Genomic DNA, 23,906 nt, shown 5'->3' with positions numbered 1-23,906 from the left:
TGATACATTTATAAACCACCTTTTGTCTGTTATTGTTTTCTTTTTTACCGTGTAACATACGTCAACTTTGAGGCTCTACAGCTGATTCAATCAAGCTATTGGTCATTTAAATCGGAAATGACTAGAATCTTGGTTGTATTCGTACATTCATTTGTTGATTCAGTGTAATCGTTGCATTCTAATTTGAATTGGAACTCACGTAGGCTTACTAGGCCAGGTGATTGAATTGGAAAAAGTTAGACTGGACAAAGCCAAGGAAGACAATCACCAAAAGCGCTTCTACGTGAAAGTGGTATCTGTGGCAGTTTTGATATGGTTTGTCGTTAATTGTTGGTTACAAGAGATGAAAGAACAAAAATTATTAAATTAAGACAAAAGTTCAGAGAGTTTGAATGTTTTCATTTTAAAAGAGATAAGAAGCAGTGAGGGGACCATGACCTTAAATGAAATATAAGAAGATGCATAAAAATTACGTTGACCTAGATTCCTTAGGAACAGGTGACCAGCCCACGAAAACCGCTGGAACCTATTGATAATTTGACAAGAACTCACAGACTCTTCTAAAGTCTTGACTGGAAACTATGACCTTCCACTACTCATCGTTTGGAATGCATAGCGGCAACTATCTGATAGTACTAGTTGCAGGTCAGACATTAATTTATGGAATCCATTTGGTCTCTTCGCTCAGTCTATTTGTAATTTATCTTTGCGTAGATTTCGGGAACAACGGCTACCATAACATTATCCGAAAATTTCACTTTACTTTTTTCGCTTCTTCTTTAAGAATGAAACCAAAACAACTTTTGCTGCTTTAGAGTTGATGACCATAAATTTTGCAGCAGTTGTGAATAAGAACAACGTAAGAATAAGCAATGCATCAGAGTTGAAAACCCTAGATAAGAAAAACACAGAATTGATAGTTTCGGCCATACTTTAAGCATAATGCTTTCAATGTGCACTTATGGTCAAACAATTTTGTGTATTTATCACCTTTTTTAACCACTATACACTTTTGCTTATATTACGCGAGTATTCACTTCACATCACTGCAAAATTTACTGTAATATCAACCAAATTAACAAAAAAAATCTCAAATTTTGCTTCATGTTACATTAGACACTGTTAGAAGTCAATATCTATACATATAAATCTGAACATCGGCGCACCACGACGCCCCTTGGCGCACCTCGGAGCACCTCGGAGCACCTGGGGGCACCCAGCCTCCGAGAAGTCAGCCGGTCAGTCCTGCGAGGCCATTTTTTGAAATCGACCTCTGAGGGGTCGGCCGGTCAGCACTCCGAGGTCGTTTTTCAAAATCGACCTCCGACAGATCAGCCGGTCAGCCCTACGAGGTCTTTTTTCAAAATAGACGTCCAACGGATCAGCCGGTCAGCCTTCCGAGGCCGTTTTTTAAAATCGACATCTGACGGACCAGCCGGACAGCCCTACGAGGTCGTTTTTCAAAATAGACGTCCGACGGATCAGCCGGTCAGCCTTCCAAGGCCGTTTTTTTTAAATCGACTTCCGATGTATCACCGATCAACCCTCCGAGACCGTTTTCCAAAATCAGAGAATTCAACCGGTCAGCCCTCCGAAGCCGTTTTTTAAAAACGGTCTCCGAGGGCACACCTTGTGACGCCGTCGAGGACGATTTTGAAAAACGCTCTCCAATGCCATTTTTCGAACCTCATCTGGACCTCATTCGGTTTGTCAAAATTGACCTCAAATAAATTAGCTGGCAAGACCTCAGAATGCGTTTTTCAAAAAGTTTTCAGGACATAAATTTCTTTTCTCCAAAGTGTTCTTCATACAGCGATAAATTACTAAAACTCTATCAAACATTAAAATTCAATTCAAAGTAACTGAATAAAACGAACCTTAAAAATCAAATTCTTAAGCTGTGAATCATTGTGTGCATCTCTTACCACGGTGGGGCTGAACAACTTTATTTTGCGAAGGTCGTGAACATGGGATATTTTTATTAAAAATGATAGAGGGATATGCTACGAGTAATTAGCAAGCAAAATTGAAATCCTTTTGCAGGGATAGCATATAAATTGTCCAACTATTAACTCTTTCATAGGACACATGGGATACAGAAACTAATCTAATGGATTTTTAAGAATCCAATTAAGTTCCAAACAAATTTTTTTTTTTTTTTTCTTTGATGCAGAACATTATTATAAGATACTTTGCTTCGTATTATATGCCAAAAAAATGTTTACTTTTTTTTATAAACCATTTTGAAAACCCAAAAAATAACGAAAAAAACGAATTGACGAAACGAAATACACTCCGGAGTGTATTCCGATTCGAATTTTCATGATTTTTTGCGTGTTCAAAGTGTTCTATAAAAAAAATTAAACATTTTTTTGGCATATAATACGAAGCAAAGTATCTTATAATAATGTTCTGCATCGAAGAAAAATAAAAAAAAAAATTGTTTGGAACTTAATTGGTGGTATTTGAATGAAAGAAGCTCCATTCATTCATTTACGACCCAATACACAACCATTTGGTCAAACAAAATTCAATTTGAGAAGATTCGATATCACTATTATATTATTATATTATTATATTATAATTATTATTCGATATCACCTCGAAGCGATCGATCTAAACTTTAGTTTTGTTCTTCTAAAATTCTAATTAAGTTCCAAACAAATTTTTTTTTATTTTTCTTCGATGCAGAACATTATTATAAGATACTTTGCTTCGTATTATATGCCAAAAAAATGTTTACTTTTTTTTATAAACCATTTTGAAAACCCAAAAAATAACGAAAAAAACGAATTGACGAAACGAAATACACTCCGGAGTGTATTCCGATTCGAATTTTCATGATTTTTTGCGTGTTCAAAGTGTTCTATAAAAAAAAATTAAACATTTTTTTGGCATATAATACGAAGCAAAGTATCTTATAATAATGTTCTGCATCGAAGAAAAATAAAAAAAAAAATTTGTTTGGAACTTAATTTCCTCCTTTTTTTGCAGCAATTTCAGTATTAACCAAAAAACCGCAATATTTACATTTATTTAACGTTTTTTCCATAACTTTTCTCTTTAAATAAAAAAATAATAAACCGAGATCAGCTCATCATTTGAGTTTTCTTAAGAATCAAAAGAATTTATATCAAAAACAGCTTTTAATAAACAGTCTCAATATTCTTTGTGTGGAGGGTCCACCTGACAGTTTTTCCAGTACGATTTGAACTCGTGATGGATAGACTCCATAGCCTGATCATTGTAAAAACCGTAAGATTTATTATATTTTCTGCAAATTTGTTTGACGAATTAATTAAACCTTGACGTAAAAGTTTTTCTTATGTTTTTGAACGAAAAATTAGAATTTTTGAAGAACAAATGTAAAGTGCCTCGAGGTGATATCGAATCTTCTCAAATTGAATTTCGTTTGACCAAATGGTTGTGTATTGGGTCTCAAATGAATGAATGGAGCTTCTTTCATTCAAATACCACCAATTGGATTCTTAAAAATCCATTAGATTAGTTTCTGTATCCCATGTGTCCCATGAGAGAGTTAATACTTGGAAATTTTATATGCTATCCCTGCAAAAGGATTTCAATTTCGCTTGCTAATTACTCGTAGCATATCCCTCTATCATCTTCAATAAAAATATACCATGTTCACGACCTTCGCAAAATAAAGTTGTTCAGCCCCACCGTGTTACCCTTGAGTATTAATTTATTACAGAATTTTCGGAAATTTTGTCTGAAAGAGTGAGGAGAAGTAAGATGAAGGACGTCGTCTTTTCGTGAAAAATTTCTTGACCCGAGGATTAGTCGAAGTCAAAAATCAAAAAATAACTTACGATGAGTTTTATAACAGATTTATATGCTTCGCCTCGGTACGTAAAGTTCGAAAAACAGCATACGTAATTCTCGCACGCGTCAAAACAAAATCTGAAATTATTGCTAAATGTTTGTCCAACGTCAGATATTACTATAAGTAATAAAAATATTTAAGCATTTTAAGGGGTCATTCAAATAGTGCGCAAACTGTAAAGGCCCCTTATGTAATGATTGTCTTGAATTGAACGTTGTTTTCGGTTAAGCTTTGACACATTTAGGTATGAATATTTAAATGAAATTATGGCGCTTATTTGTAGCGCCCGATTGAAGGATTTAAATCATGTCAAAGATACCTTCAAAGATACACGTCCCGTCTTAAAAAATCTTTGTTTAAAACTTTTATTGAGGCAACATTCTATGCAGAAAACCAACAATCTCTGCAAATTATTACATAAGAAAAAATAACTTAAAAACGAAAAAGTAAACTAAATCAGTTTTCAGAAAAAGTGTACAATTTTTTGAACAATTTCATGTAGACATTGATTGATGATTTTGGTATCAGTAAAATTACGAATAACAGAACGATTACTGGTAATTATAGGAATCGGAATGTTAACGCTACCTAAAGTATTAGTACTATTTTAAATACCAGTTCAGTTATATCAAAATAAATACGGTTGAAACAGTGCATATCCCAAGCGAGAAAACAGTGGAGTACGACGCGGCCGAAGGCCGGGAAACTAGAGGATGTAATGCGGATAATTGTCAGATATAAGAGGTGAAAAGGAAAGCCGATGTGAGGGAAAAAGTTTTATTTCATTTTATGGCAAATGCAATCGATGAAACTTTGTTTAGTCTAGAATTTACTTAAAGAAACGATTGTTGATAATTTTCGTTTGTGTGATTAAAAAGAGCAAAAAAGAAAGTAAGAGAGTGATAATTAATGAAAATTATGATTTTGAAAGAGAAACGAAATTAAGGATTGAGATTATGATTACATTAAAAATGTATAATTCAAATTCGAAGTTTGGAAAACTGGAAGCGTAGAGTTGAATTTCTGAATGCAAGAACTTTGAGTTGAATCCCGGAAAGCTGGAAGTGTAGAGTTAAATATCGAAACACGATAAGCGTAGAATTAAATTTCGGAACGCGAAGCCAGAATTGTAATGATAATTTTAAAATACGACATGTAGGGTTGATAACCAAGTAAGGAAACTTTATTTTGATAAATAACCCTGGGAACAGTACGACCCGGCCGAAGGCCGGGAAACAGTGCTAGTTTTCAATATTTTTGAATAAGTGTGAGCCGTGTGAGCCGATTTTGTCAGTATAGGTTTGTTCCAAGGCTGTATGAATTGTCAAATTTGATCCATAGAACCATAACCTCAAAAATATTTGTGTGTAAATCTCGTAGGCGACGTTGCCATATTTGTATGAAACATCACGTAGGCGATGTTGCTATGGATCAAATCATCGTGGTTCGGGTTGTCAAAGTTCGTGTTTACAGCTATTTGGAACAAACCTATAAACCAAGGTTCTGAAAGAACAGGGTAAGACACCCACGAAGGCGGGTGACACCGAAATCGATAAACGCACTCGGTACAGATTGTGTGCGAAATCCAATGAACGTCAACACAAGGCATGGTCGAATGTCAAACTTTGTATGTGGCGGAGGACATAGCGATTTCATATGAACAAACTCACCTCTCATGAGAGGTACCTGGTTTATACTTTTATTGGTGAAATCAACTTAAATGTTTTTTAGGAAAATCCGGATTTTGTTTTTGTTACGTTGCCTTTTTCATATAAACTTCGTAGCCGCTGAACTCAATTTGTGTGTCACCGCCTTCGTGATCAACTCAGAGTTAAACCAAGGCTCTGAAACCCCTTGGTGTAAACTAGTTTCGTTTGTAAATGATTCAGTTTCAACGCATATTTATTTTGGTTGCTCGTCTGTTTTGTTAGTGCGCGGAGAGAAATATAGTACATTACGTCCTTGTTTGGAGATTTTTATTTTGCCGTGAGGGAGGTTTCTAGCGTGAGCCGCAGGCAAAGGCTATAATCCCTTGTAAAATAACAATCTCCAAACAATTACGTAATAACAATGATCCGTATGGGAGAGGCATTATAATAGCATACATTGGATGTAATTTTAATTGACTCGGGAACAATTTGTCATACTTGCGAACTCACTCGTGTGTTTTAAGCAACTCTGTTCGGAGACTGTTATTTTGATAGTGGCATACCTCGCCTTCGGCTCGGATAGCTCTATACTTGTCAACAGTCTCCAAACCTTGTTGCTTAAAATACATTCGTGAGTTCAACTCGACAGTGGAGTTGAACGTGAATAGCTGTTGTAGACGTTATATTTGCAATTTCGTGAGTTGTAGCCCGAAAAAAGGAGGGCGACAATTGAAAGTTCCTAAACGCAATTAACATGGTCAAATTTTGTCCTATTTCCTAGAACTTTCCAACGAGCTATCGCTGTTGAGATTAGTTAAAATTTAGATATGTTTTGAAGAAAATCGTAAATTTTACGAAATATCATAGGAAATTTTCCTTCCCAACCTAACTTCATTTCCTCATGTCTCCGGAACGAGTGGTCCAAATGGCACCTTTGACATAGGTAGGTCCTAACTATCCATTTTCCTAATATTGTCTGAATTGCATTGAGCAAAATAAGAAAATGTTCGATAGATTGATTAGGCTATATATGAACGTTAGCAGATGCGTCTCAGATTCTTGTATAAATATTTGAAGCTTATTCTTATAATAACAACGATGGGGTTGCATGAGGTTATTGATGTTTATTTGCATTTCAGATCATTTTGTTTGCAAACTACGAAATATGTAAATTTTATTGCTATGAAATGCTGACATATTCAAGATGAAATATTTATTTATTTGAAATTTTGAAATGACGAACCATGTACATAGTGATGTAGAATATATGTTGGGCGTACCAATCAAAAACGGTTTTACACAAATCCTTAGTGGTGATCTGTTTGTTCGTACACAGTAATAGTTGTTCGGAATAGACATTACATTGTCTTCGGTCTTAAGCCATTTGTTTGTTTCTGATTACCGATTTTGATATGATATGACCCAATTTTGCATAAAATTTTGTTTGCTCATTTCTTTACGAATAATAATCCTTCCTTATGCAAATAAAGAGCTCGGATCGGAAAGATGGAATATTGCTTCTACAACTGTACGATTTTGAATTGTATGTCTAACACATTCTCGGATGTGGTAAGAGTCTACAACCAAATAAGATATTCAGTTTAATATCAGAAATGGAGCCAACAGATTGCACTAAAATAAACTTTTCGGAGACAGCAATTATTTTGTATTATTGCACTGTCTTCGTGGATACAATAAAATATTATTTCAAGATGAAATACAATTTTATCGCACTCAATGAACTTTTTGTGTACTCGTTGTTGTCGTTATATCACGAAATTTATTCTGGAATTTATTTTTCTTCCGTTTTAAATGTATACACCCGTTTCCAGTAAAAAAAAACGAAGAGATTTTCACGCTGCTAAGCTAAAGCAAAAATATTGTTATGCTAACTTTGAGAATATATTCACTCTTAACCGATATTATGAGAAAACATTGTGAAATTATATTTCGAAAAATCATCCACGGATTCATATTTTCTTTTCGGAATGTAGAGACAGGTGCGAGTTTTGTAATATTATGCAAATGGAAGCGTCTGAAACGAGATTTCTTATTTTATTTATCAGTTTAAGCAATAAACAAAAACGTTTCAAGAAAATGGTTTTTAACATCGTCCAGGTGAATAAGATGGGGAGCTTGTTTGATAGAACGTGAAAGAGTGTAAATCCTCCTTTTACGTCCAGTTATATTATCGACACCAACGACAATTATAAATAAATGACATTCACCTAACGTTATTGGCTATTCGTAGCAAAGGGTGCGAAGCGCAGCGGAAAATAATTATACCAGTCAATGTCAAAGTATCAAGTTTCACGAGGAAAGTGCTAAAACAAGATCACAATGAAAATATTTTGTACCTGTCAAAGTGACAAATTTCACACACATTGGCATGCTCACTGAAAAATATCATCAATCGATGATAAAATGTCCAAATAATCGATACAATATCAATCGAATGTTTTATCGATAATCGATTAATATCAAGAGATAATCGAATTATCAGTCGACATTTACCGATTATCAGTCGATATTTACCTCGATATTTACCGATTATCAGTCGATATATATCGATTATCAAACATGCCTTATTTCACAAAAATACGGTATTGAAAAAAATTTGTACCAATCAAAATGCCAAGTTTGACGCCACCTGGATATTTTGAAAGTCGTCATTAGCAAAATTCATGTTGTTAAAACAAATGAAGTGCTAGATTTTACTTAACTTAGTCTGAGTTGAAAATACATATATTAAATACAAAAATAGATTCGATGACTGTCCTAATGATATTCATTTTTCTTCCTCGATAGCGATGGAATTTAATAGAATTGGTTGATGGAATTTATTTAGCGGAAATGACAAGAAATTAGGAATTTTACCTGAACATCATTCATGTACATCTCTTTATGGCATTATGCAAACGGCAAAAGACATTATACCCAAGTGCAATCAACTCCATAACAACAATTGTGATCGTTAAAATTAATTAACTTGAAAATAAAAAATTTATTTTCTTTTTGTAATGGACAAATATGGAATTGTTCCACATACCAGCCGGCTCATAAGCTACTATTGTGTGGTGACCACTTCCACTCTTGAAATTAATTGTAAAGAAACCATGTACCAAAAGTGATGACCATAAATTGTGCCCACACATGATTGTTACGGTACAAAATGTTTATTTCCATTAAATTTAACGTTTGCACAATTTTCTGGTATTATACCAAAGTTAATTATCACTTTTCGACATTTATTTTATTTTATTTTTTTGGAATCATCAATTTATCAATGCAACTCAAACGGAAATCATTCAAATTAAATTTTGTTCAACCAAACACCACACATAATTAAATTTAACATTCAATAGCTCACCAAAAAATATTAATTTTGGAGAAATTTTAAAAATTTTCGTGAGAAAGCGAATTGATTTTTCAAATTAAAAATGCCAGCAAACATTTAACAAGAAAAAAAGTTAATTTTATGTTTACGAACGTTGGGTTGTTATAATTTGTCAGTCAGTTCGTCATTGTAATAAAGTAAATGCATTGGAACAACTTTATTACTTTATAAAAGACGGCTATACAGATAAATCTTACTAGCAACATCTGCTGTCGTTTTATCTTATTTTACAACTTAAGTATATTTGAATGTTTGAAATCCGGCATATTATAAATGAGCAGCTATTCGGCCGAGAAAAATTGATCATAAAACGCCAGACGATGAAATGATTTCCTTAACTTCATACAACAGATTTGTTTGGTCGGTAAAGAAGCTTTTGGTAACTTGTACTTATAATAGCATAATTGACGCAACTCTCCATTCTTTCATCATTCAAATATTCATATTAAATCTGGACGTCTTTACACAAATCATTTATTTCCATTGGATTTCCTTCACCCTCAATGAGGGTCCCTTATGCATTTCCCTCGAATTCACGAATCAGTGTGATCCCCTTAATCATGTGATTCATCTTCACCTCATTAGCCGGAACGAAACAAGTTTGCAAATGATCAAACATATTCTACCATAAAAGGGGACTATTATACGACACACCCTCGATCATGATTTTTTTTTATTTTTTTAACTTTAATGAGCGCAAATCACAGTGCAGGTCGCGCGTGTCATTTTTGCCATGAATGTTGACGGAAAATGGGAATAATTTTTCGAAGTTACATTTTGTATGTCATTAACAGGACACTAAAATAGGAGTTCTTAAATCGAATACGCACGAATTTACATCTATTGGCGGGTTCTTTGGGTGCTTGTTTTTACTGGCTGCATTCGCTTGGATAGAGTCATTTGAAAAAAAAAATCTAATTCAATTTATTTTAAAATCTGTTGTACCGTATAATGCAAGCATCATAGTTCTGTCTACGGAAAATTCGATTTGTCACGTTTTTCCGTTAAATTCAGAATCATTATTTGCACATTTTCTACATTTTAAATAAATAAATAAAAAAATATCTCGAAAAATACATTTCACGTTGTTATTACATAAACAATGGGGTGCTGCTGCTGCTGTGCACTCCAAACTCTCTGTCATCACGAAACGTTTTACAATCTGTAAAATATAAAAATGATTTCAAACTGTAATTGAAACTTAATAAAAATTTATGGAAACGGTGTTTGTTTTTCCTCAACAACAATAAAAGCCAGTCAAGCGAAAGTTTTCGGTAGTAATATAACGACTCGGAATTATCAATAAATTTCACCGCAACCATTTTTTGGCCCGACGCCAGCTTTCTGGGAAAATATGCGGATTTGTGCTATAGAATGCTACCAAGGTTGATAATGCCACAAAATTGTTTTTACGATTAAAACAAAAGGGAGATTTCATTTTCTATGATAAAAGTTTTTCCTCCATATTTATAGATTTAGCCATGAATGCTTATTATTTATTGCATTCGTATTGGCTTGAATAATGGTTTCCCATTGTTTTCTTAATACTATTGTGGTTTTCTATTTTTTATTTTCGCTGAATGGCTGAATAAAATACCAACGAAGAATGTGCTGTATGACAATTGTACGCCAAAACAGGATTAGCAGCGGTCACTGGAGGATGTATATTATACCCATTCCATGGCACGAATCTCTTCATATTGTTTGTTTTTGGTAATGAACTATCATATAATGTACTCATCTTCTTCTTCTTTTCAGAAATAGTCCATTGTGAATTAATGCGAAGCACCATTTCCTGATCTACGACGTCAGTGACATGAGTTTGCTTCATTTTGTTTTTAAGCTGATCCACTCATACAAACAACATTTCTTGTACTTGTTGATACGCACGCGTGTGGTAATGGTAAAACCATATAGAGGCGAAAAAGCAGTATTGTTTGTATAAGTGGACCAGCTGGCAGAAAAACAGCTGCAGCATATGCATTTCTCAATTTCACTGACGCCTCCTGAAATTCCTATTAAGTTGGAAAGTTAGGACAGATTTTAGTTTGAATATGTGCGTCTTCTTAGAATATTATACAACGCAAGACCGTCGCATTAACGGTTCACCTATCTTTAGCGCTGAATATAAATCCTACAATCCACCTACTGCAGTAGAACTGTGATTTAAAAAAGAATGAATAGCAAGCATATCGCGATATAATCATTCAATATTCGGAACGGGAACGACTGATGAAGGCTAGACTGCGAATACCCTTATAATAGTACATTACTATACCAGTGAAGTAATTTGATATCTCGTATCCAGATGGGTGCAGGTAAGGTACAAACGCCTCGGGTTCTCATTTGACACCCCAAAACCACATAGCAAATTTTTACAAATTTGCTGTGGTACAATCCCAAGATACAGAAACTATCTTGTACTCCAAAATGACCGCGAGGTTTAACAGATCTATTGATTGATACGTTGTATGGATGTCAAGGGATATGACGAAATACGAATCATTCAAACGCTACAACCTGCAACGCCAGAACGAGTTCAGTCACATGGTGGCATGGCGATTTATACGAAGAGGCAACTCATGGACTATGGTGATTAGACACTTGCTATTACCTAAAACTAATAGCCGTAACCGTAACAAAGTCGGAAATATCAAAAAACCCAACATTCGCTTTCTCCATAAAAGAAACCATATCGACATAATGTCAATAGTAGAAAGAGCTACAACATGACAATGTTGATAGCGCCATCTTTGGGAAAATGTACAGGTCAATTAGTGATGGTTGTGGTATTCGCATACCACCCACGGCTTGGAGAATTCACAACGTATGGGACGTTAACACACGGTCGATTTGTGAACAATCTAAGTCGGGAGAGATATGATGTAAAATCACAGTCCATATGATCAAGAGACTTGTACAATAGCACAACAGGCCCATCTGAGGCTTAGGTGCTGGGCTTACACCCTCCCATCTAATCTAATCTAATCTAATCCAGATGGGTAAAAGTATCCGAGGGCTTCAGCCCGAGGTACTTTTACTCATCGTGATACGAGATATCAAATTATTTCACGTGTAAAGTATGGCGTTTTACTTTACGAGCGAGGGAAAGGTTCTTCACTAGTGAGGGAAAGGCCACATTACCTCACTAGTAAAGTAAAATCTATGACTTCTTTTGAATCATTTACTTAATTAGTTTACTCTGACATACCAGTATGAGATCATTTATTTTTTGTCGTTGTTGTCGATAACAGATAACTAGCCGTTTTAACCTATTACATAAGTGTGCTTTCTCTGCATCCTAACAAAAAGCCATAAAATCGAAATTTAGGTATAATTCCCTTGACTGAAAGTCAGGGTCTTATGAAAAAAAATACCCTTAAATGTCCGTAACGCTAAGTTCACTTTGATATTTTGAAAATGTTCTACATTGGAAAAAAAACGTTAAATACAGAAAACGTCCGTACACTTGTGGACTCGATAACTCGAGTAATTCTTTACCGATTTGCAAAATTTTGGTTTTAATCGACGGAGAATGAAAATCATGAGGTTAAGTTCGTAGATGGGCAATATTCAGGTAATGAGATGGGAGTAATTCTCAAGAGATTTTTATACTTGTTACCGCGATAACTTCCATAATTCTTATCCGATTTTCAAAGATTTTGTTTTAATCGACGAAGATTGAAACTCTTGAGGCTGAGTTTGCAGATGGATAATGTTCGAACAACGAGATGGGAGAAATTCTACATAGACGCTTTCTCTTGTTACTGCGCGATAACTTGAGTAATTTTTACCAGATTTTCAAATTTTTTGTTTTAATTGACAGAGAATGATATTGGAGTAGTGAGTTTGGAGTAATTGTAAACATAACTTGTGATACGACGACATTTTTGCAACGGATTTCCAGAAAAATTTCTTATTTGACGAGTTGTGAAATTCTGGATTTCTGGTCTAAGAATTAAGAAGTACTTCCCAAAAGAGTTTTTGCTTGCTTGCTTGAGAAACCGATAGCTCGAGTAGTTCAAGAGGTATCAAAAATCAATTTCGACCAGTAGCGTAATTCATGTGGTTAAACTCGATCATTGGAATTTAATTGGACTAGTAATCTGGGATATACGACAATTTTTGCGTGAAATCTGTATCCTTAAAAGATTTTTTTTCGTTCGTAAAATGTTTGAACGAGTGTGAACTTTGCGGCCAGAGCGAAGCGAGGGCCGTAATTCACAGGAGTTATATTTTTTCAAGAGGTAGGCAGGAAATACGCCACCTTTTCAGTGCTTTTAGTAGACTATATAGGAGACTCATATTAGGTGTTAAACGTACCTCGCTGGATCTTCCACTCATAGCGTATTTTTTGTATGTTTTCTATTATTTGACACTCATAGCGCTTTTTAGGAGACAATAAAAAAAACTCGTAATAGAGCAAAATAGCAAAACATCGCTCGCTGGGCAGCAACTAGAGGTGTGCGCCGCCGAGTTTTCAGCCGGCGGCGCGGCTGAGCCGAGTAAATGAAGACGCCGCCGCTGATTCAAAAACTTCAGCCAGCCGCCGACCGCCGCCGATGTTTTTCGTCGGCTTGAAAATTTTTTAAATTTCATTAAATGTTAGAATTATCAGCTGCACAATCTATTAACAGATTTTAATTATTTAAAAAGCTATCACTCTCAAGACATTTCTGATTTTCTTAATAAGAGACTGTTTTTTACGTATACCTATCGGAGGTTTCATACTATGAAATTCATAGATTATGTTTTGTTCTGAAAGGGCTCTCACTTGTAGAGCTACTGCGCGATGGTCTTCCTAAAAACAATTTTTGACTACGGAAGGCAGAGGGATTCTTTTGAAAAACAGGCTACCTGGCTACCGAAATCGGACGCAATTTTCTAGTGGAATTTTGTAGTTGTACCAAGAAAGGACTTCGACCCTAGAAACCAAACCCTGTAAGAACAGTGTAAGTTCTCAGTCTTTTTCGATTGAAAACTTCAACTGCACATATTTCAGTGACGATGAATTTTAAACCCAATTCGGCTCAATAGTACATGTGATTACCATTCTAATGACACCCCAAACGACACTGTACGCTCGTGTAACCAAGGCTGTATACTTTGGGGAGGTCACACAGATCGCCATTTTATTAGATACGCTGGACCACATTTTTTCCACACAAACAAATTCACCAAAATTGAATTTGTATGACGTCGTAAATTCTTTGTATGAAATGTGGTGTGTAACCCGCGTATCTGCATCTGCGTGACCTCAACAAAGTATACAGCCTTGCGTGTAACTGGAGAAATTTTTGTAAGAAAAGTGCTTCTAGGAAACAAGATCTGTCAATCAATATAACCGCGATTAAAATACTTTCGATTTCGGCACACGGACTTTCAGGAAAATCACTCCCAATGCGTTTTTGCGAATGAGAATATGAGTCTTTATAAGTAACTGATGGGAGGATATTCAGGTTCGACAAGAAAACAGAAAATGCAAAATTACTTAATTCACTCGTAGTCACTAATCACTAAAAAAAGACAATTTACATTCCCTATTAAATGGATCGGCGCGCTGCGGCTGAGCCGAGCCGCCGATAAAAACCTGTTATGGCTGGCCGCCGCCGGAACCACTACACTCGACTAGCCGCCGCCGAGAATTTTCGCTCGGCGCACACCTCTAGCAGCAACTCATAGCTCTTTTTGTTTCTGCAGAAAATTATATTAAATTTGAGTAAAATGAAGCATGTGATGGCTGCTGTTTTCTAAATAAAAGAGACATTGATCTTTCATGTAAATATAATTTTGTGATCGTTGTTACAAGATATGGGAGAAATTATACTCAGACGCTTTTCCTTGTTATCGTGAAAACTTAAGTAATTTTTACCCGATTTTAAGTTCGAAAAAGAGTAATATTGGAGTAGTGAGGTTGGAGTATAATTGTAAACACAACTTGTTACCACGACATTTTTGCAACGGATTTCCAGAAAAAAAATTTATTCGACGAGTAAGTGAATCTGGATTTCTGGTCGAACAATCTAGAAGTCTAGAACAATCTTGCTTGCTTGATAACTCGATAACTTGAGTAATTCTCGGGGGCTTCAAAAATCGCAGATTTGAAAATATTAATTGTTTTCGACCAGTATCGTAATTCATGTGGTTAAATTCGAACCTTTGACTTTATTGGACTGGTAATCTGCGATATACGACAATTTTTGCGTGAAATGTTCTTAAAAGAAATTTTTTCGTTCCTAAAGTGTTTGCACGAGTGTGAATTCACATGAGTTTTTTTTAAGAGGTAGGCAAGAAATGCGCCACCTGTTCAGCGCTTTTAGTAGACTATATATAGGAGACTCATATTAGGAGTAAGACATCGCTCGCTGGACCTTCAACTCATAGCTCTTTTTGTTTCTTCAGGAAATTAAATAAATATGAGTAAAATGAAGCATGTGATGACTGCTGTTTTCTGAATAAAAGAGACATCACCTTTTCATGTGACTTTAATTTTGTGATCTCATTTAAAAATGGTTAGAAAACTATGACTGGAATTATAGAAAAAAGCCAGTCAAGGGACCTGACCCACCCAAGAGGTGGGGCCTAGTTTGTTCGAATCCAATTATATTTGTCTCACTGAAACCAATGCATTTGTGAATTTGAATGGATTATTTGGAAGCAAGCCTTAAAAAGCGGTTCCCATATTTAAGCTGTCTGTACCGCAGTGTACTACCACTTAGATCCCATTTCAGTTTAATTCACTGTACTTCCTCTCACAATGGCCATTCCATCATGATTGTCTATAAAGTTCTTTCGAACTCGCAGGACAAGAAGTAGATGTTGGTTGGAATAATTTCACCGGGAAAAGCGAGTGTATTGTTATAATAACATAACTGTGACATGGACACAGCGAGGTATAGTGTCACACAACATCCTCAATTTCAAATTTGTTTTTACTAAATTTGTACATATTCTACTTCATTAAATCGTGAAGGTGTTCCAATATACCTTTTCCATGTAAATATTAAACTCTTTTTCATTAATCTTCATCACTTTTAATGATCCTGGTTATGGTACATATAAAAGCTGTGTAATCTTTCGCATATAAATATATATACACAAAATAATAACTTTCAGTGACATGATGGCTCGTAAAACCTGCTGACAAAGTGTTCATACATTATTTTTGCCTTTTTCCATGCATATATAGACGTTCGTTGTTGTAAGGGAATCGGACAATTATAACGAATAATAATATTTGCAGAAGCTGTCTGGTAGTTGCGACGGTGGTTTAAGTATCATCATTGCAATATCATTTATCTTTTGTCAGTAAGATTAAGACTTGAATAATGTGTCAGCGACGCGATGTTATGTAAAATATCTTTTAATTGAACTTTGTCGTTCGGTTTTTTTTTCATTAACATTTCGTTTAAGATCTTTATCATTTTCTGCATGTAATATTATACCGAGGCTAGTGTACAGAACATTTTTTCTGATATAATTACACGTTACTTAATTGGATGGAACAGATGTATATATTTCAAAGTCGTAATTTATTTATTTTTTTCTATTAAAAATGGATCAACTTGTATGAGTTTATGTTAACGAAAAAGAGGAATAAAAAATAAAACGAAAACATATTTTCGAATTTGTGTCGTGTGTACTGCTGTGTCAAATCAATCAAAATCTTAAATTCATTGAACATATCATAACAAGAAAACGAATACATCTTAAGTTACCCATTTTGTTTTCGTTGCTCTTTTTTTTTTTGTTCTTGCAAGTTTTCTGAATATAAATGAGCGTAATGTTCCTTGTGTGGTCTCGTTTCACTTTGAAGTGAACAAAAACGAGATTCTCTGATCATTTTGCGCTTGTATAAATATTTCAAATAAATTAATTAAAACGGTACACAACAGTAAATTGAATTTTCATTATTCGATCAGACTGTGGTCAATGGTCAGTAATAATATTTTGTATTTTTTGTTCCAAATTCTTTAAGTGCAGTGGACATAGTCTTAAAAGAGTTTCACCTGTGTAGTAAATGATATGCTGATTTCATTGAACAGCTCCCAGTACCGGCCTGGCTCGATAAAACCCTTCGGGCCATTGTATGAAGAAAATTTGTAAAAAAAAAGCCTACAATCGAAAAGACCATAAGGACAGTTCGGGCCTGGCAGCTTCCAAGTCATGTACAGTGTACTTCGCACATTATAGAGCCTATTTTAGAGGAATTATATTCCCGAAAATTATCCCATTTTTGAGGCTAGTTTTATCTGTTTTCCTAAAATAACAATAGATCAAAGGGCCGCTGTTGGTTTTCATGTTTTTGAGCAAAAAAGTGGTATACGCACCTGTAAGAATGTTCGGAATTATAGGCCCTACATTAATCAACTTCCATCGGCATCTAACGACAATAATAAGCGACTGCCTCCAACGTGGCTTTGTATAATGAAATTGATATCTAAACGTTTGAGATAAAAGATTTCGTATTAAACATTCGGCAATACCTTCGATTTGAACAAAAGATGTAACAGATTGAATAAATTTATGCTCTGCCGTTTCTAAACTTTTAAGAGTGAATTTGCGAATTCGTCGACCAATTGAAAAACATTGGTTCTCGAATATTCAAAACCAATCGAATAATTTTTGCCCATAGGCTAACTACAACAGTAGCCGACTCTCTTCAATAGTCGTGGAATGCCTCCAAATAAATTTCTAAAAATCGAGAATTCAGTTTTGGATTTTTAGAAATTTATTTGGAGGCATTCCTCGACTAATTAAGTAAAGTCCAGGGTGCCGAAAGTTGGCAAGCCGCAATTAATTTCAATGTGTTAAGTTGTCGTTTCAATGAATTTGAATTCAAAATTTTATCTGATAACTTTCCATAAAAAACTTATTCAATATTTGCCTTGTGCATTTTCGCTTCATGTCAGGTCCATTCAATTTCGACGTGTAGTTTTGTGAGTTCAATGTAAACTCGAATTTAACATGCCTAAGACCAAACATTTAAAACTTTATTGTTAGAAAAGCATGTTGCATGAAAATACGTATAACTTGACGACGAAGTTTTATTTTTCAACAAATCAACAACCTGGAAAATCATTTCACGAATTTTTTTTTTGTTTACGAAAACTTTCTCTGTGGACAAATTCATTCGTTGTTAAGGGAACTTGTTTGAAATAAGTTTTTCAATTTTTTTTTTGAAGCATCTGCTTACGGTCTTTGGTTTATTTGTTTGTAAAAATAGAAAAACAAAATTTTCTCTTGTAAACGTTATCGTTTTTGAAATGAGAAGACACCAATTACGAATAATTCAGATAAATTGGATAAATTGGCTAGTAAGTTAAATGTTTACCGTCCATCAAGCTTGGAAATAACAGCACAATTAACAATGAAAACGCACCATGTCTGTAACGTAGATACATTCTCTATATGAGAAAAAAAAAATTAATATTTCAAGAGAGATGACACCATTCCGGTCCATATACATCGCTCTACGTATTCCGCAAAACTGAACAGCAAAATTATACATCCTATGCTTCCCTTTCGTTTTACGAAATCGTTTATGACAAACATTATATTCATTTGGGGACAATAAGTCTTGAGCATTGCATCTTGTTCCAGCTTCAGCTTTACATTTATTTTAAATATTCGTTGAATTTAAAAAAGTACAAAAGTACATACTAACCAGACAATAATGGTGAGCACAAAAGCAACAAAAAAAGATAAATAAACCAAAAAACTTGCCTGTAAACATAGAATAATTTTATTTTGTCGCGACTACATATAATCCGATGCTCCAGTGTCTATTGTCTCCTTATATAACATCGTATCCATGCATCGTTATGTATACTTCATCCCCTTCGACATTGTTTTATATACACAGGGGTGACATTACCATGATTCTTCTACGTAAATAAATTCGAATGATTTCAGTTAAATGAAATTCCTTATAGAATTTCGGGTTTATTAATAATTTAAAATGTTCAATGTTGCCTCGCATATAAATTAGTTGATAAAACAGGGATTTCATGGGACTATTATAGTTTAAAGAGAATAAATAATTTTATTGATTAAAGTCTTTAAATTCCAAATGCCGTTATATACACTAGAGGAAATTAAATCGAAATAGAGACAATATTCATACCTCCAAATGATCGTATGCACGGTAAATTTACTACCCCTATGTGACTGACTGAACTCTCAACAAACTCTTAATACGAATTAAGTTGTTTCGTGTTATTATCAGAGAACTTGTTCTAAATATATGCTCATTAGACAAGAGTTATAAACTTTAGATCGTATTTGTGAAACTTTTCGATAACGTATTTAATGATGTGACTTTGTGCAAAGTTTTCCTATCCAACTCATAGCATAAGTCAAATAGTTGATTTAGACTTAAACGAATTGAGCACAAAACACCTTAGGACGAAAGCATTTATGTTACGAAAATCAATTAATTTCTGTGAATCAAAATAATTCCAGCAAAACTGAAAATAGGAAATGAGATCCGTTATGCTTGTCAACCATTTCACATTGTAGGTGTTTTCAATAGCACATACATACTTCCACTCCACAGTTAACAGTTGAGAAGTGAATTTGATTTAAAAAGAAATTCAATCGATTTCATCAGAACCATTTGATTTCTATTATTTAACACATTTTCTGATATCTATTTTACTTGAGTTTGATTTCACCATACAAAAAAGGCAAACAAAATTCACGAAAAACTAGCAAAACATAAGTGTGTCGGTTTTCGAAATTCCGTGAGTGTGTGCACTATTTTTGCACTATTCTCTGACTCCTTAATACATAAAAATTGTCACGAATTGTCACAGTTGATGCATGATGCGCCACCATGAAACGAAGAATCAAAAAGACCCAAGACTTCTTTGACTATGTTGATAATATTGATTGTTGTTAGGGGGACAAGATCGATAAAAACAATCTAACATTTTTATAGATTAATAATCAACTACACAAATACCACCAACTCAACATATTTTTATTCGAAACACTTTATAATTCCCCGTACAATAAAATGTAAGCAACTGGGCCGAAACCGAAATCGTTTAGTATTTACTCAAGGCAATTTCATTTCTGAGAAGTTTATTTTCTGGTAAATTCATCAATTTCTTTATTCGTTTCTTTAAATTTTAAAACATTAGGCGCAACTCCCTACGGTTCGTTATGTTCGCAAGTAAAAGGTTATTAAACCAAATTTTGTTTAATTCTTTTGCTCAATTACGAATTACGATGCTGCTTACGATACACTTGCGAAGTTGACTGAAATGAGTGAAATTGAATTTTACTTACAACACCGTGTTAAATTTAAGTTTATATACAAACTTCAGGCAATAATTTAAAATTGGCCAGTCCAACGCACTTGAAGCATGAGTGGTAATCTAAACCGGACAAATTTTGGCACTGTAAAAAATCTGTAAAAATTTTTCATACAAAATAGTACTCTAATTGGCAGCTGCCGCTCAAAGTACTTATTGTAGTTCGTGAGTAAAAATTGTAAAAGGCTTATGAGTAATCGACATAAATAATTACTCCTAATTCGTAGAGTACAATCTAACTTACATGAACAACTATAAGATAACTTCTTTTATGTATGAAGTCTTGAAGTCTTCAATGATACACAAGCATATATATGCGACCCTTACCAACCATTATGTCTTACTCAGAGCCTATTTTTAGAAGTAAGTTCTTTCAAAACAAATCTAAATTTTCTTTACGGAACTTTTCAAAAATTTAATTCCAAAAATAGACTCTGAGGCTTTATCAACATGCACCGTTTAGAGGACACACCAAAATGTTGTGCAGTACTAAGCTTGGTTTTGTAAACAAAATTATCACATAATTTTGTTTTTGAATTTTATAAATAAAAGTCAACAGAAAATGCTATCTGTCTGTTATGTGATGGCATTACTCGATGATCAACAAGTAGAATTTTGTAGTACCTACAATACTAAAAGCAGATTTGTGATACGTTGTAATAAGGTCTCTATACTTATAAATATATCAAACGATAATTAAGATTTGTTCAACAATTCAACAATTTGCTAAGACGACACTAAAAGACTCTCTTTGAAGAAGTGTGACATCAATGCACTTCAAGCAAAAGTGCTTATAATGGCAGCTGCCAAATAGAACATTATTAAATTTGTCCTAATTTTTTTGTGAGTGCCAAAGTTTGTTTGATATTCCAGTTTCAGTACTCCATATAGAGTACCACTCATTATCAAAGTGCATCGGTGACAGCCGAGATATTTAGCTATTATTTTGCTAGGCATTTCAGCTATAAGAACAGAATTTGCATTTGAATGATAAAAAACGTGACTAAATCTAAAATCAAGAATTCCTCGAGTAAACTCATTTGTTACTCTTAAGTGTCTGAAAATGAATAATCAAAAAAGAACCCCACCAATCCAACCGACCACCCAGACCCCTAAATGACCATAACGGAGTTTCATATCTGAAAGGAATGAAAGAAGAGTGCCAGACTTCAGCTGGATGAACTTATTTCACAACGTAAACATCGTTTCGATTCCTATTCCGATAACGTTGCAGCTTTTGCGATTGATGTTTAGTATTCCTTGTGGTTTACAATCAATTATATTAGGAGAAAATTTCTCTGTTGATTTGTTGAACTTCGTTAGGGTCCTTCTAAGATTCAGAAGTAAAAGTCGCAGAACGAATGTTTCCTATCGGGTAATACAGTCCTACGAAATTTTTTGTTCAAATTTTTTATTGGGTTAGGACTTGAGTCACAATTCTTCACTTATGTAGGGCCTTAATATGATATTCCAGAAAATATATGAAGGAAATGAGATCGATTATGCTTGTCATTGTCAACCTTTTCACATTGACAGTGTATTGAAATCACTTAATTTTTTTTCTTTTTCAGTAATAAACAAAACTTTTTATTATCAAACTACTTTTACAATAATTATAATTATATATCACGTTTGTATAACTCCTTATAGTCATCAGAATAATTAATCCACAAAATTAATTTTCATAATAGCGATACTTTTGTGTAGGATATGGAGCCTTTTTATCAAAATATTCACCCCTATGTGCGCCCAAACCCTGCCCAACGCGAACACTATAATTTTGTATACGTGGCTGGTGCATCGGATTCAGTTCCACAGTTGCTGCGCCACCATGAAACGACGAACCACCAAAACTGCTTCGCCTGCGTTCCACTGGAGGCTTCTCATAGTATTGATTTCCTCGATGTGAAGGATTATCGGCACGGACATGTTGATATAATTTGGGATAGGGATACCCACTAACAATTGCGACAAGAGCGACAAAAACAACCTAAAATAGTATTAAGTCAAACTACCGTTCGTATAATCAAAAAGTTATTTAATTACCACTAATTTCCACATATTTTTATTCGAAACACTTTATGTTCACCGGGAGGTGCGGTAATCATGGTTTGATAGCGAAATGAAACGCATTTCTGTGTAACAAAATAATTTGAGATAAAAAAAGTCTTCGCAATTCGATTAATCTTTTCGAAGAAGAATTTCTATTTGAATCAAAAACGTACACTATATTGCACTTACCATACCAATTATTCATTCAAAAATAATCACATTGATTTATTTTCATTTAAGTTCGCAAGAGTACACTGCGCAAACATTACATGGAATTGTTCTATGACTTTTTTGTAAACCATGCTTGTTTCAAAAAATGAAACAAAACGAAACAAATCAAAATAAAACAAAACAAATCAAAACGAAACAAATCAAAACAAAACAAAACAAATCATGTTTCGGCCACTTGGCAACAAATTACAAGATCTGTTTTAAAGATTATGACATGGATTTCGATTATCACTCTTTCCAGGTAGCATCATTGAGATTGAACTTAAAGGTAAACAAAGTAAAATTTTAAATTTTTTAATTTAAATTGCTCCGAAACAGCTAAAAACAAATTGTTTTTCCGTGGGAAATCTACGGAAAACAAATTTAATTTGTGCTGTTTCGCGACCTAATACTTACAATATTTTTATGTTTCACTTTGTTTACCTCTAAGTCCAATCATAATTAAGCTACCATAAAAGAATAATTAACGAAATCCAAATATTAATCCTTAAAACAGATCTTGTAATTTGTTGCCAAGTGGCCGAAACATGTTTTGTTTTGATTTGTTTTGATTTGATTTGTTTTGTTTTGTTTTGTTTTGTTTTGTTTTGTTTCACTTTTTCGAAGCAATGTTGGCAACTTACAATAAAAGATCTCACAGAATAATTTCGTGTGTATGAAAAGTCAATGCACACATGATTTCAACTTCTAGGATTTGTATTAAAAAATCAACGTTGATGTGATCATTTTTGAATAAATGTTTCGTGAGTGCAGTGGTGTTATGTTTTCGTTCGAATAGAAACCATGTTTCGAAATATGTGAACAATCTGCAAGACATTTTTTATCTCAATTATATATTGTTTTAGAGAAATGCTTTTCATTTTCTGTAAAACCACGATTCCCGCACCTCCCCGTAAAATTTTATTGACTGTGCAACTGTTCGCAGCTTATTCGCTTTTATACTCAAAGTCGAAATTGTTTAGTATTTATTCAAAGTTGTCCAACATATCATATCGTAAAGGAATATTTTTGCTTCTTCATCTCGTATCTTTCCATTCCAATAACATTGCTTTGATCAACAAACATTGCTTAGAGAATAAGTGCGCATCGCTTAGAGAATAACTGCGCATCGCTTCGAGACCGCACAAAAAATTATTGTGCAGTATTCTAGAGGTCCGCAATTTGTTTGTAAACAAAATTATCAGACAAACTTTGTTTTGGAATTTTAATTTTTTTTTTTTTCAAACAACAAAAAATTATATCTGTCTGTTATGCAATGACATTCATTGATGATTAACCCACAAAGTTGTAGCATAAAGAATATGTGATTGTGGTTTCGTTCTTATATGAAACGTATCCGATTTTTTTCCACTAAGTTATACTTAAATTGGCTAAAACGATACTATACGACAATACTTCGCGTCTAATAAATC

At 34.0% G+C, this 23,906-nt stretch overlaps 1 protein-coding gene across 2 annotated transcripts; it reads right to left on the bottom strand.

Moving 5' to 3' along the window:
- Positions 1-4,183: 4,183 nt before the first annotated feature.
- Positions 4,184-22,362, bottom strand: LOC119078176. Of its 2 annotated transcripts, XR_005087948.1 has the most exons (4): positions 22,258-22,362; positions 21,883-22,201; positions 20,215-20,217; positions 4,184-4,194 (listed from the first exon to the last, which is right to left on the bottom strand). XR_005087948.1 is itself a non-coding variant. In XM_037185652.1 (2 exons), the coding sequence occupies exons 1-2, from the start codon at positions 22,270-22,272 to the stop codon at positions 21,887-21,889; spliced, it is 330 nt and encodes a 109-aa protein (XP_037041547.1). In that variant the 5' UTR covers positions 22,273-22,362; the 3' UTR covers positions 21,715-21,886. The 2 variants fall into 2 exon arrangements, 1 of the variants encoding a protein (XP_037041547.1); XM_037185652.1 differs by lacking the exons at positions 4,184-4,194; positions 20,215-20,217 and having other exon boundaries at positions 21,715-22,201.
- Positions 22,363-23,906: the final 1,544 nt, after the last annotated feature.

The sequence above is a fragment of the Bradysia coprophila genome, chromosome III (assembly GCF_014529535.1).
Source record: "Bradysia coprophila strain Holo2 chromosome III, BU_Bcop_v1, whole genome shotgun sequence".
Lineage (NCBI taxonomy): Eukaryota > Metazoa > Arthropoda > Insecta > Diptera > Sciaridae > Bradysia > Bradysia coprophila.
This window is presented reverse-complemented; position numbering and strand designations above follow the sequence as displayed.